General features: G+C 38.4%; 1 protein-coding gene and 1 long non-coding RNA gene across 3 annotated transcripts in view; one reads left to right on the top strand and one right to left on the bottom strand.

Moving 5' to 3' along the window:
• Window positions 1–875, bottom strand: part of ARHGAP11A (Rho GTPase activating protein 11A) — a 23,576-nt gene extending 22,701 nt beyond the window's left edge. The window contains exon 1 of the mRNA XM_006920520.3: window positions 35–875. Coding sequence (XP_006920582.1) covers window positions 35–163 — 129 coding nt within the window. The 5' untranslated portion in view covers window positions 164–875. The remainder of the gene's footprint in view (window positions 1–34) is intronic.
• Window positions 876–935: 60 nt separating this feature from the next.
• LOC112469541 lies at window positions 936–5,196 on the top strand. 2 transcript variants are annotated; one of them, XR_003042660.1, is made up of 2 exons: window positions 936–1,257; window positions 3,796–5,196. It is a non-coding gene; the product is annotated as an uncharacterized LOC112469541 (long non-coding RNA). The 2 variants fall into 2 exon arrangements; XR_003042661.1 differs by lacking the exon at window positions 3,796–5,196 and adding an exon at window positions 2,153–3,123 and having other exon boundaries at window positions 1,214–1,257.
• Window positions 5,197–15,061: the final 9,865 nt, after the last annotated feature.

The following is a 15,061-nucleotide window of genomic DNA, read 5'->3' as shown; positions in this document are numbered from 1 at the left end:
TTTTTTAACCTAAATCTCCTTCCCCAGAACTTACCACTGTTTCCGTGGCTACTGTCTCATGTTTCCTGCGATCGCACTGCCTACCGCCACTTTTGAGTTTGATGCCATAGACAGCCCGAAGCTGCTGCAACAAGGCCAACCTCACAAGCCTCTGATCCCACATCCCCCGCACGTCGCCCACTCTCCGAGGCAGAATCTGAGTCCTGAAACCCGTTCGCCACCAAGGGTTCCAATTTCCGAACACTCTCAGGTTTGCGCTCTTCTCCGTTGCCTTCCGGCCAAGTCTAGCACTGTTCCGCTCCCGGACCCCAGCCACTTCCACGACTTTTTCCTAGTTCTATCCACTTCCACCCACCGTCTTTTCTTAGTCTTTCTATCTAGTCACACCTCACCTTTCCTTTACTTACACAGACCTTTCTTGCCACCCGACCCTTTCAGCTACTTACACAAACTGCCCTTCTTTCTGATCCTTTCTGACCCTTGTACCAACGCCTGTTATCAGCTTCTCACCACTTCCGGCCACTTCCTAAGACTCCCTTTTTTCCAAACCTGACTTTGCCCTCGTCTTTAACTGTAAGGACGACTCTTCTCGTCCCTCCTGCCCTGGCAGAGTCAGCTGAATGTTCTCTCTGTACCCGCGACCCCCGCCGTAGCCCAGCCGCCGGACCAGCCGGCTGCTCAAGCGTCTCTTCCAGTCCCGGTCCCCGCCCGGGCTGGTCGCCACTGTCACCCCGTTTCACAGGCTGCTCCTTCCCTCCCCCTTCGGCCTGCCTGCAGCCCCCGGCCTGCACATCCTGGTGCGCTCACTGAAGCTAATCAGCACTCCTCATGCCTCCTCTCCCACCGCCCCCGCGACAACCGGAACCACCGTGAATGTCTTCCCTTCAATTCCAGCCCAGGCTCAAATGGCAGCGCCAAACAGCGCTCCGTATTCTGATTGGCCCGCTACTCTTTTCAAAATCAGGACCCCAGGGGGTGGCCAGATGTCGCCTGTCTAGTGAGGTGCGGGCGAAGGGGAAACCACGAACGGTAATGACGGGAAAAACTAAGAAACGTGAAAAAAAGATGAGTCCCACTTCCTCCTTTATAGCCACATTTTTGGAGAAAAATACTTTATAAAGAGTATTGTAATACACCTGGCCTGCGCCTAAGACAATATATTCGGGGAAATGTGATAGACACCTCATTCTCATCTTTTCAGAACTTGGCGGAGGCTGAAGGCCCTCTTACAGAGAAACTGCTTCTACGGATCCCGAGGTGAGACAACTTGAGTCAGGATTCACAAACACTGATTTTTAGTAACTTAACTGAGGGCCTTTGGTAGGAACTTTGGCAATGGAAACTGTTCCATATTTGGAGGACAGATGGTGACGCTCAAATCTTAGCGCATAGATAAGTAAATAAAACAAATAAAACCTGTAATGAGAGAGTAGTGTGCGGGAGATGGCAGTTGCAGAAGCTTTATTCAGTGGGAAATGGAATTAGGGAACACTCGAGAGGAACCTGGCTTGGGGCTCGCGCATTGCTGAAAACTTGGTTATCTTTTTGACAAACACTACTGCGCATATCCAGTTCTTGTTCCCGCTGTTTTTCCATTCTCAAACGTCTGCGACCCCGTCAGGGTGTTCTCTTTTCTGGGATGAAATTACGTTAGGGCTGCTATTGAGTGATCTATTTACACGCCTTACATTTCCTGCTCAAGGTCTAAGTCCCTTAAGAAGGCAGGAGCCAAGTTCGTGTTTACTTCCTACAAAGTGTAGCCCAGAATTTTGAGTGTCAAAGTTCTCATTTAGTGCTTTTTGAATGAATTTAATGAGGGATTCAGCTGCCACTCTTATACAGTGGGGTAAACAAAGCAAAAAAACACCTTGAGGATAAAAATTAAGAATCTAGATTTGACATGAGAGGAAGCAGGAAAACCTGTATACCAACATGGCTATGTGCACAGACTCCAGATTCCTAGTTCTGTGGAGTTTTAAAAAGTAGACCCCTTGTCAAATAAATGTGGGAGTTTAAACCAGTTTCTTTGCCATGCGATCTCTAGGGGCCTTTAATACACCATTGTGCACTGGGAGTTACCATTAAGAGGAGGGAGTTAGGTTGCACTTCCTAGTATTTGACTGCTGAATTATTTTTTCTCTCATTATTTCAGAGTACTTGGTAATTGGTGTTTCAGAAATGAGCTCTGATGCACTCTGCATCTTGTTCACGTAAACCCATAGAGAAGACTTTAGGACTGCTACTTGGTGGGCTTTCCTATCTTTGCACTCAAACTGTCTCCAAGGTTTAGTCAAATGTTTCTGTAGTCTCCCAGAGCTAAGAAATTTGGACATAATTATAGAACATATATGTTTTATTATTATTAGTATTAATTATTATTATTAAAAGGAGGAAAATGAGTGGGTATAGGAAAGTAATAGTTTGAAATCATCAAAGGCCTTTCAAAGACAAGACAATCCATCAACCTACAACATCACTTCTTGCTTGACCTTTGAGGTAAGCAGAGAAGGATAGGGAGGTTTATGCCACTCTCCAGAATTAAGGCAGGATTAGTGTGTTGTTTAGGTCCTCCAAGAAGCAGACACCAAGACGTGATTAGATGTACAAGAGATTTTGAGGGGGAAGTGCTTGTGAAGGATAAATGGGAGGAAGCAAGAGCAGCCAGGAAGAACCTGTAGATTATGATACAGGTCATGTGACACCTGTTAATGGGGAGGTGGGAAGGAAGGATTCAGTAGAAAGAACCTGTACTATAGCACAGTTCTAAGACATTTTGGCCAAGTTAATGGGGAGATCCTCACTTAAAATCACATGTTGGAGGAGTCTTGTATCCAATAGGAATGGGCCAGTACTAGTAACCCTCAGTCATTGACTGAGAGCAGCCCATGGTACAAATGCCTCTGGTAGATCCAGAGGGCTAACAGCTGGAGCTGTGAGTCAGCTATATTCCTTGCAGCACAAAATCTGAGTTGTAAATTTTTATGGCCACTGGGGGAATGAAGTCAGATGACCAGGGTTTGATTCCAGCTCTACCACTTAATTATGGGAAAGTTATCTAACTTGTCTGAGCCCCAAATTCCTCATCTGTAAAATGGACATCAATAAAGTATCCATCTCAAATAACATGACTCATGTGGAATTCTTAGCATTTTAGAATTGGTACATTAAAAATCTCAAAAATATTAACTATTGTGATTAGTGGTATTTGTAGCTGGTACAAAGTCAGAAGTCTCAGGCTTCAGAGAATTCTGACATCTAGATTAAATGCTGAAAGTTTAGAGTCTTTACCCTGTGTGCCTTACTGTGTGGATAGACTTCTATTCCAAGGTCTTTCAAATGTGATCCTTTCTCCTTGCTCCTCTGAACAAAGGCATTCTCTACTGAATTTCACTTACATACTTTTAATATAAGGGAAAAGGAAGCATCCCCATTTCCCTGCTAGATTGATATGGCACCCCTCCCCTACTTTGCAAGATTCCCTTGAAGAGTTTATTGTGTTTATTTATTCCGTGTTCCTCCTGTGGACATCAATAACGCTATAAACAGAGAGCTTCAGGCTCAGTCAAGCAAATTACAGAATATTGAAAAGGTCATGGCAGTAAAGTATATTACTATAATCCACAGAATAAATGAAGCATTAAAATCCTAATGTGTTGACTTTTGATGAGAATTTATAGGAGATGAGAAAAATGAATTACCTCAGTGCATTTTTATGGCCAAAATTAAAAGAGGGGTGGATTCACTTAACCCCTGCCAGCAATCTTAAATCCATTGAACTATCTTCTGTCTTCATAGAATTCTGTGTGGAACCCGATGTGATGGGGAACTGTTATTGCTTTGGAATTTCCCCTGAAGTTGAAAGGAGAGACAAGAGATGGGTGATAACAGAACCAGCTGGTGAGATATCTTCACACACTTGAGACCAGGCTAATGGCTAAGGGAGTGCTGATGGTTTCTCAAGGATGTTGGGCAGCTGATCCCCTGAGTCTTTTCTGTTGACTGGCTCAAATGCATGACCTGTCCTTCCATGGACCATGCAATAGGAACAACTCTACACAGATTCTATTCCTCTGCACTACACCAAGCAGAAGTGTTTGTTAACTAGAGATAGTGGCTTCACAGACCACGAATAGAGTAGTCAGAAAGAAACATGAAGTTATGTAGATATCTCACATCCTGAAGAGAGTCCTCGATACCTACAGGAGGTCTGAGTGAAGCAGCTATGGGGCCTGATTTGGAACTATTTCTAAGAAATACTTCAATACTTCTTATGCAAAATTACATAGGAAAGAACTTATTCACCTATAAAATCTCATAACTAAAATTATTAGTGGTGTTACTGTCTAATCTTCTGCCAAACTTAAATTACTCTGCCATCTGAGGGGCTCCATCAAGGGAAGAGGCAGAGGGAACTAGCATTTACTGTATACAGCATGTGAGGCATTAACCCTCACAGCAGCCCTAGGAAGTGGGTGTTACAGATGAGAAAGCTGAGGTTTAAAAAAGTTTAAAAAATCATACAAGATCCTAAGCTGTTAAATGGCAGGGCTGGGTCTGCCTGCTCCAAAATCCATGCTCATCTGAATCACAAAACACTTGTGACACCTCTCCTGGGAGACACTGGTGAACTTGAAAGCAGCCTTGATTCAAAAGCCACCACATTTCTATTTGAGAGATAATTGAGTACCTTTCTATTTAAAAAGATCTCCCTCACTAATCTCTGTAATTTTCTCTTAGGGCTTGGTTGCTTTGGCTTTAGTTCGGATTTTCTTTTAAAATGTAAATTATCCTGAGAGATGAGACATTGAATAATTTTCAGATACTTTATTTATAATAAGTTTCAGATACTTTATTTTCTAAAGGGAAACCTTGATTATACTACAGGTCACCTGAGGAACAGAAAAGGGTTTATAGAAAAAATGGCAAAAAACACAACAGTTGGAGGTGCCAAGTTAATGAGCCTATTTCAGAATTTAACTGAGGCTGAACACAGTGATCCTTTTTGCTTTTTAGGAAGAATAAATTCTATATTTTAGAATGTGCACACCTACACCATGGTATTACCGTGAGAAATAAATAAGATATACACATGTGCAAATGTTTTATAATATATATGGATCAGTATAAACAAGGTGTAATGCTATTTCAATTTGTAAATGAATTCAGTTTTAATGGCTAAATACCCTCTTTCTATTCTTTGTGTCTCCATTCTCTTGACCATGCCTTAAATATAAGTGGGGGGAAAGAAAGCTGGACACTAGAAACAAATTATATGGACTAAGGATTTGTTCTAGAAAATAATATTTAATATTTCAAACTGAAAGAATTGAATTTTAGAAAAAGATTGAATACATTTTTTGTGATTTCAACATTATTTCTTAATGTTTTAAAAACACAATTTATATTTCTATCAATTTGATTTCAAAAAAAAAAAAAACTAAGTGCTATCTTAGAATTTACCAGCAGAGGGGAGTAAAGGCACACCAAACATCTTTCAGTTTAGGATAATTTTTGTGAGTAAACAGGGAGCAAAGTCCTCAAATCTATGCTTTTTTTATTAGCCAGTGGATTCACGTTAACACAGTAAAATTTATTTATATTTCAATCTGTAACTGAGGCAAAAAATACAACTGTAGGTCACGTAGGCATTAACTTTTGATCAGAAGTTATAGGAGATAAGAATGAGCCACCTCAGTGCATCTTTATGGCCATGTTTGCCAAGTGTGACATTTTATTTTCCAAGTTTCTTGAAACTATAGTGAAATCAATTTTACTATACTAAAACCAATTTATTTTCTTAATTTTGTATGGCTATCTTTGAATATTCATTTGGAATGAAATTCTAGTGAAATGTATTTTTAAAGGCAGCTCTATGTCATTTTGGATGCAAATTTGACTTTCACGACTTTATCTCAGATATAAAGTCTTTATTTATATCAAGGTAAGAAACATCCAAACCTGTAGAGAATTTTTATAAAAGTTTATTTGAGCCAAATTGACGACATGTGCCATGTATCAAGATTTTAAATGCTCCAGAGAATAAGTTTTGCAGCTTCTTTTATGCATTTGAAATTAAGGAGGGGACATAAGGAAGATCATGCAGAGGGTGTGAGAAAGCAAGGCAGGAATTGAATTATAGGACAGTTAACAAGATTATGTGCTTTCTTAAGTGTAGTTATGCTTTTGAGGGGTATTACTTGTTGCATCTCAAAGGTGTTAACCTAGATGTACAAGAACAATGGACAAGGCTTGTTTAAAGACCTTTCACTAAAGAAGTTATATGTCTGGGATGTGACTACCCACCATGACCTGCCCAGTAAGGAAATTATAATTTATTACAGCAGCCTTTTTTCATCTACATTTAGATAAAGAGAGTATGTGGGAAACTAATGCCTATTTAAAATGTATCAGAAGTAAACACACAACTTTGAGAATCCAGTTATTTACCTCTAGGTAGATGCTACTTAATGTTCCGAAAGCTCTTTCTCTAGATCGTGAAGAAAGGTGACTTTATAGATTACAGTATATGAACCTTTACCTAGAGAGAATATATCAAAACAACCATTGTCAACAACCTGAAATATATATTGAGTGGTTCTTGATATAGACATTAGAGACACAAAGACATCGAAGAAGAGACCATTGCCTTGAGAAAGAACAATCTAATTGAGAAGGTGAATGAAAGTGTGTTTTGCAACAAATTATCTCATAGGACAGAGAAGACAGTCGCCAATAGTCACCAATATCTACCTACCTGAGGAAGTATTCACCAAGTTTCTGCCTCATATTCATTCAATCCTTAGTTATTATAGAATGGAGTTAAAAATTTCGAGTTATTTGAGCAAAAATTCATTCCATCGGGGTAGTTAGGAGCACTTCGCTGACAGGAGCTGGGGAGACTTTTCCACAGAAAAGGCAGAAGCAAAGCAAGGAAATTATCAGTGGGTTATAGCTTCAAGCCTAGTTAACTGTGGTTAGTTGTGCTTAGGTTTTGTTTTACAGGCACTTACAGGCTTAGATTATGGTTTACTTACTTAGACTGCCCAGGCATTCGAGCTGGTTCAGTCTCATTTAACAGTGGTAACCAAAGTTTTGTGCTTTTACCGGAGTTCTAATCTGGTAGGCCAGAGAAGTAAAATGCCAGCTCCAGATTTCATTGCATGAAATGTTCACTTATAAATTTCAATGGCTTTTTGTTCAAGATCTAGTAGTAATACTGTACTCTTTGCTTTAATTAATATACTGTGTACATTGGTACTTACCTGGTTTAGCAGGTCTTCTATTTATTTGATTATTTTCTAGTCTTAGAACTTGAGGTCTCCATAGGAGGACTTGATATCATATCTGTTGACCCACCAGGGTTCCAGAATGTGTTGTCAGTTGATAAAATAAGCTGGATTTGTTACTGGTCTTAGAGCTTTATAGGTCAGCACACCAGGCAATCAGGGAATTTTGGGACTGTTGGGGAGGGCTTGATAAGAAAATGGAATGGTAGAGAGCTTCGAAGATAGCGTAAAAATAAGAGTATTAAAAGGGGAGTCAAAAAGCAGTCCAGGTAGGAGACAGTGCTTAGTAAGAAAGCAGTTTGATAAAGTTAATTTGTATTCTGGAACCCACAAAATGGAGGCTGCCACAGTGGCCCAGCCCACATCACAAATCTAAACCTAAGTCAGACTGCACTTTTAGGAAACACCTGCCAAGGAAACCTGACATACACCAATCACAACTATCTGGTTCAGCTTTAGCTGCTTACAGTTACCCTAGAAAATAGGACCTGCTAGCCTTCTAAGGAAATCTCCAGCTTCCTAGTCAGTCACGCTCCATTTCCATATTGCCTTTCCTAACATTCTATAAAAGTCTTGCCCCAAATCCTTCGGAAAGAGCATTCTACTGCTTGCGAGGCACTGTACTCTCCCCATCCATGGATCATTTTCCCTTAAATAAAGGACATCAGATTCATTACTAAATTGTTTTAGTCTTGTCATTTGAGAAGTTATATACTAGAATGTACTCAATGAGTTTAAAGAATGACGAGTAATGAAAAGGTTTAAGTAGTAAAGATCACTTAGTCTTTCAAAGTTTAAGGGATGCCCTACTAAAAACATGGAAAAAAGAGAGGAGACTTCATCTTGGATCTAAAACATACACCTGAGAACAACTTCAATAGGTTTCGCTCTCCCTAAATTAATTAATGTAGATGTATTGAATAGCTAAGGAAAATAACTATTTCACAGTTTTGGAGATAAATGAGATTATGTAGACAAGTGTCCCAGACTACAGCGGATACCCAATCAATATTAGCTCTCTTTTCATTTCCCCAATCATCATAATCCATCTTAGAAATACTATTCTCCAAAAAAAATGGTAGTTGGTAAGCATTCAATGTTATAAATCTCAGAGTATTATACAAAGTACATGATCATCAAGAATTTTAATAATAAATATAAGCATAAATAATATATTTCTCAATTACCTTCTCATATTCTATGCTCAAGAAAATAATCCCTTGAAGCTCTTAAAAAATGTTCATACTTAAGTTTTGTCTATAATACTCTATGGCAAATCTTTTCTGTTTTTCTCTAGCAGTAAACATTATGCATATGTATAATGGATAGGAATGTTTCTAAATAAAATCGCTATAAGAACTGTTAAGAATTTCTCTTGTTTTCTGTTCTGGAATGGACATAGGTACTATTTTTGCATCTTGGGCTAAATGACTTAACAAATTTCAGTGTTACGAAAATAAATATCCTTTGTGTTTTATGGCAAATTTTCTCTTTCATAAAGAACGCCAAATTTATGGGGGACAGGGGAGGGAGCAAAATGAAGTGTGGAGTTACATTTGCACTTAAAGTAAGGCTATTTCCTGTGTCAGGCCATTTTGGTAGGTAATGTTAATTATATGGTTGCCTAGCAACCCTGCCGTCAATGAACTCTGGATTCCTGTTTTGCTGGGAAATCCTAAAGAGCAATACCTAGGAGAATTCTTTTATAGTTTTTGGATCATTCTAACTAGAGGTGATTTTTATAAAAGATTTAATTGGAGTTTAAATGGCTAAGAGAGGAGTAGAAATTTAGACCCTGGGATTTGTATTTCTCTTGTTTTAATAATAGAAAAAGATGTTGATCCACATTCCATCTTTGCCGAGACTCAAGATAAAGTACAAGAAAGAATGATTTTACTTACATAAAGGGAGATGTGGGCCCTGGAACATCTGTTCTTATCTCTTCTTGCCTAATGCTAATGATTCCACTTACACTTTGAGCCTATCAAGATTTTCACTGAAGGATCTTATTTCATCAATTTTCAATTTTTCCTTCTCCACTGGTTTCTTTTTCCCAACCTAAAAACTTACTCATTCTGGAAAAATAAACAAAAAGTAAAAAATAAAAATCTTTTAGTTCTTCAACTACCCCTCCTACTCTCTCCTCTTCTTACAAAAGCCTTGAAAGAATATTCTACATTTATAGTTTTCAGTTCCTTACCTTCCTAAGGACACTGCAATCTGAGTCCTCTAGACATCGATCCACTAAAAATGCGCTTGCCAAGGTGACAATAACATGTTGCCAAATTCACTGGATAGTTTTTAGTGATTATCTCACTTATTTGGCCAACCAAGAGAATTCTTTTCTTCCAACTTCTTCCTGCTTCTCTCACCCTGTAAATGCCGGGCTTCCCTGGAGTTTTGTCCTCAATGTTCTCTTTCTATTCTGCTTGGTCTGCTGAGTGATGTCATCCTCTCCCATGAGCTTTACTAATTATCAGTGGTGACTTCCAAATCTATGTTGTTCTGGCTCAGACCTCATTCTGGAGCTCCAAGCTCATTTTTCCAAATACCCATCTAAACATCTCTCTGTATTTAACAGGTGCTTCATACCTCTTCTATCTCCTTGTCATCCTTCTGGGTTCCCTGCCCCATTAAACACCAACAACCTGCATGTTCTTCCTATTTTCTCATTTTAGTTAATACTATCACTATCCACCCAGTTTCTCAAATCAGAAATCTGAGAGTCATCCTGGATTCCTCATCTTCCATTGTGTGCCACATCAAACCATTCATAAGAGCCTATATTAACTCTTGAGTGTTGTTTGACTCTGGCCCTATATTAACATCTCAATTTAATTCAACCCATATAAAGACAATTGAAATTTCTGAATGATCTTCAATCTTGTCTTCCCCACCCCTTCCCCAGCCCCATTATATTTTCTATTCATGTTGCTTCTTTGATTATGGAAGTTACATCCTCTTCTGGAACATGACATACAAGGCCCTTTATATCTGGCTCTTGCCTACATTTTAGCATCAAATCTCATTTCCTTTGTCACACTCCACAAAATATCCTATCTATATCTATATCTATATAGATATACTGGGTGGATGGTGATAGTATTAACTAAAATGAGAAAATAGGAAGAACATGCAGGTTGTTGGTGTTTATTGGGGCAGGGAACCCAGAAGGATGAGAAGGAGATAGAAGAGGTATATTGATATAGATATAGATATAGATATAGATATATATGGAACAACTATTGTTTTCCTAAACTTAAATTCCTTTCACTCCTTTGTGTTTTTGTACATGCAACACCCCTAGGCCTTTGCTTTCTCCTTCTATCTTAGGAAACTTATGCTACAAGAATAAGCTCAACCATCATCTCCTTGGGGTTCTCTCCCCAAACAGTTAAGCGCTTCCTCCTTAGAATTACCCTGTCATTGTACTTGAATGCATTTTGACACTTACCACGTTGCTTATGTGATGCTTATTTGTAATGTGTTGTATCACATGTAAGTACGTGATTATAAGTCTGTCCCTGATGAAATTGTTAGCTCTCTGAAAGCATGCAAGATGTCTTTTTAAAAGGTCTTTATATCCCCTTATCCCTGGCACAACGAAGGCCAAGCGAATGAATGAAAAAATATAAATTAAAATATTTCACTAGTAAAGATTGCAGGACACTAAAACAGACCATAATAGAAGCTGTGGAGCTTGTTAGTCAAAAATCAATAACACACCAATTAGGATGACTGCTATCAGAAAAACGGAATATAGCAAGTATTGGTAGGATGGGGAGAAAATAGAGCCCTTATAGACTGTTGGTCAGTCTATTTGAAGATTTGACCACTATGGAAAACAGTATGATTGTTCCTCAAGAAAATTAAGGTTGAATCAGCAATCCCACTTCTGGGTACATATCCAGAAGAATTAAAAGCAGGATCTCAAAGAGATATCTATATGCCTATATTTATAGCACCACTATTCACAATAGCCAAGAGGTGGAAGCAACTCAAATGTCCATTGATGCATAAATGGAGAAACAAAATGTAGTATATATATACTATGAATATTATTCAGCCTTCAAAAAAGAAAGGAATACCACATGGATGAACCTTGAGGACATTTTGCTAATTTAAGCCAGTCACAAAAAGAAAATATTGTATAATTCTGCTTATATAAGTTACCTAAAATAGCCAAATTCTTAGAAACAGAAAGTAGAATGGCTGTTGCCAGGGGCCAAGGAGAAGAGGGAATGAGGAGTTGTTTAATGGGCATAGATTTTAGTTTAATGGGCGAGAAAACGTTCTGGAGATCCATTGCATAATAATGTAAATATACTTGACACTGCTAACTGTATACTTAAAAATGGTTGAAATGGTAAATTTTATGTTACCTTTTTTTCCACAATAAAAAAAAATCAATAAGAGAACAATAGGTAATGCATTTGATATAGAATAGATGTAGTCTGGAGGGCAAGGCTTACTAGGAAGACTAAATATTCATAATTTTAGCTTCTATGGGTCATATCAGCCTGAATGTCTTTATATCATCTATCTTGAATTTTGTAAAAAAAATCCATAATACAAATAACTTAATATTTCAATATAATATAATATGATGGTATGAATATGGATTATAATATGATATGAATAACCACAAAATTCCATTTCCTTTTTCAGGAAAGGTGCTCTCCTTTACATAAGCATCTCCATCGTGCTTATGTTTTGAATACCAGATAATAATAGAGTTCAATGTTAACAGACCTAGGAGTAGTCCTGTTGAACCTTATAGCCCAAAGTCTATGACCTCAATGCAGAGAATTATTTAGAAAACTTATAGATGGAGAGTTGTCCAAAGGGCACACATGAAAATACACACTTACACACACAGACTTACACCATTTGCTGAAGCTCATGAAGCATTCATAAGTCAGGTTTTTGAATAATTAAATAATTTAGAGAAAATAATTAAATAATTCTATAAAAGGCATATGCTGAGAAAATGTTTCTGAAGAAGAAAGTGGAGCTGGAACTTCAAAATGTCTCTACCAATCTTCATTGACTTAAAAAAGGTTGACATAAAGTCTCCAAACAGCAATCACCAGTCAACCAAAAAGTAGACCTCAGTTTGGGCTGATTCTTTGATCTTTAATAGTACAACGTTAAATTACAGAAAACATCTCAAACTTTCCCATGAGGGTTTCAGAAATTTCCTTTTCCTGAACCTACACATTTTCATCTCTCCCATGGAAAACATAAATACCACGGGTGAAATGGATTTCAGGATTCTTAAATGATGCCCTACTCTAATGTAGCTCATTTTCCATCATTGAACCTTTGGGGTTACTTCAATAAAAAAAAAAGCCTGTTAGCCACTGAAATTAAGAAGTTGATTCAAACCTGTGAAACTGACAAAAAGAAGACCTGTGAAAATTGCCATATGCCTAGGGTGCAATAGACAATCCCTGATATAATACTAGTTCCCTCTATACCTATAGCTGAGGCTGAGCACAACCCCCAGGCCTGGCTCCTCACCCCTTCCAAATCTGCGGGAAGTGCATCTCTGCTAGTCTGAGCCCTGCCATTTCTGAGTTGCCTGGGAGCTATGGGAAAACATCATTAACTCAATCTGTGTTAACCTGAAATGCTGAAAATAAAAATAGTATCTAGGAGGCTACTTCCCTAGATTCCTGTTATTTCATATAAAGATTTTATTTTTCCTTGAGCTACTGTTGCTTGCTGGCTATTTTCCTCATTACGGCTGCTTTTATTATTCCATATGTATCAAGCTATAACTGACATTTAACATTGTATAAATTTGATACATGTATATATTGCAAAAGTCAAGCTATAACTGACATTTAACATTGTATAAATTTAGGGTATACAACATGATGATTTGATACATGTATATATTGCAAAATGATTACCACACTAAGGTTAATACATTCATCACTTCACATAATTATAATTTTTTTTGGTGGTGGTAAGAAAATTTAGGATCTACTCTCATTATAGCTGCTCTTTTAAATTTGTAATTGCATCCAGTTCTGCTTATAAGCAAATTTACTTGGGAGAAGGGGAAATAGCTTTCTCCTCTCTGCAGAGGCAGGAAATGGGAAGCAGGTCCATTGGTCCATTCATTACATTGTGAGATCTTCTCCCTAGCCCCACATGTATTTATGCAGATGGAGCCAAGTAAAAGTGAATTCCTTTAAAAAGCAGACTTAATGGGAGAAATCATAAAAGCTAAAATCCTTTAGAAACCCTTTGAGGGAATAAAGAGAGAGGTTAGGTATGGATTTAACACCATATACTTTGGCGGTGCTGGAGGGTTTCTAGGTTGATGGTGTGTGTGTTTGTGTGTGGTATGAAGGCCTATAATGATGTACTATTGTGCTGGCTGGAAAATTACTGTTTGGCTATCTCCCATGGGAACATAGGCTGTCACCCATAGGAACATAACATTCTAACAATAAGCTTTCTGCTTCCATACCCCCGCTTGCACATCTGACCTGTGGGTCAACAGGTAAAGAAGAAAAATTTGTGTTCAGACAGAATGAAGAATGGGATTTTGGGCTTAAAAACCCTGTACTTCTACATTTTACGGCTGCTTAATTTGGGGTCTGCGTACCCCTAGCAGAGTCAGCTGGCTGAATAAAGAGTGTGTTTCCTATAACTACTGAGTTCTGGTGGTCTATGTGTATTTCGGAGGCTGGCGGCTACAACACTATATCTTGTGTTTTATTTGCTTGCTTGTATGTTTTAGGTATAAGCTAGCCACAGAACCACTGACACTTGGCTCCTTTGCTTCTTCAGCAAATCGTCCTGGGAAACTTGTTTGGTTTCCTGATCCCAGCTGAAAGTAATTTCCTATAGAGAGGCATGTGACCCAAACTTTCCTGTAAAGATGACCATATAACTTATCACGTAAGTCAGGACACATTTCAAAATCAAAGCAGCCACTCAAAAGAATTAATAGACAGTAATTGATCTATAACAGGTAAAAACTGATATGTGTGGTCCATAGTTCACCATGAGGCACCTGGGTAAAGGCAGTAAACCAGACCCGGTTTCTCAAAGGATTTGTGAGGGACCCTCTTTCTCTCCAAATACCCTGGAAGCAAGGGTGAAACTGTAAGATTATCGAGCCATTCTGTTTGTGCTTCACACTGTAGCCTATATTTAAAAAGTCACTTATTTTGTTAGTTCAAATCCTTATTAACAATTGTCTATCATTGTCTGTACATTGTCTGTACCGCCAAAACAAAATGCCACAGACTGTGTGGCTCAAACAACGGACATTTATTTTTCAGTTTTGGAAGCTTTAAGTCCAAGGTTAAGGTGCCGGCAGCATTAGTTTCTTCTAAGGCCTCTCTCTTTGGTTTGTAGATGACAGACTTTTCTCTGTGTCCTCATATGATCATTCCTCTGTGCACATGAATCCCTAGTGTCTCTCTGCATGTCCTAATCTCCTTTTCTTACAAGGACACCAGTCAGATTGGATTAGGGCTCACCCTAAAGGCCTCATCTTAATTTACCTTTCTAAAGGCCGTATCTCCAAATACAGTCACTTTCTGAGATACTAAGCGTTAGGGCATCACATATAAATTTTGGAGAGGCCCAATTCAGTTTATAATACTGTCAGTGCTAAGCTGATCAAGAAGGGAAGGTTTTGGTGGTGAGATGCCCAGTTGAAAGAATACATGAGGGGTTGACATGAGAATGAAATGGCAGGCACCAACTTTATTGCGGGAAGCACATCTCAGCTACTTTGTCTTCCCCTT

This window comes from Pteropus alecto, unplaced genomic scaffold (assembly GCF_000325575.1).
Source record: "Pteropus alecto unplaced genomic scaffold, ASM32557v1 scaffold86, whole genome shotgun sequence".
Lineage (NCBI taxonomy): Eukaryota > Metazoa > Chordata > Mammalia > Chiroptera > Pteropodidae > Pteropus > Pteropus alecto.
Note: the sequence above shows the minus strand (reverse complement) of the source record. Positions and strands in the feature narration are given on the sequence as shown.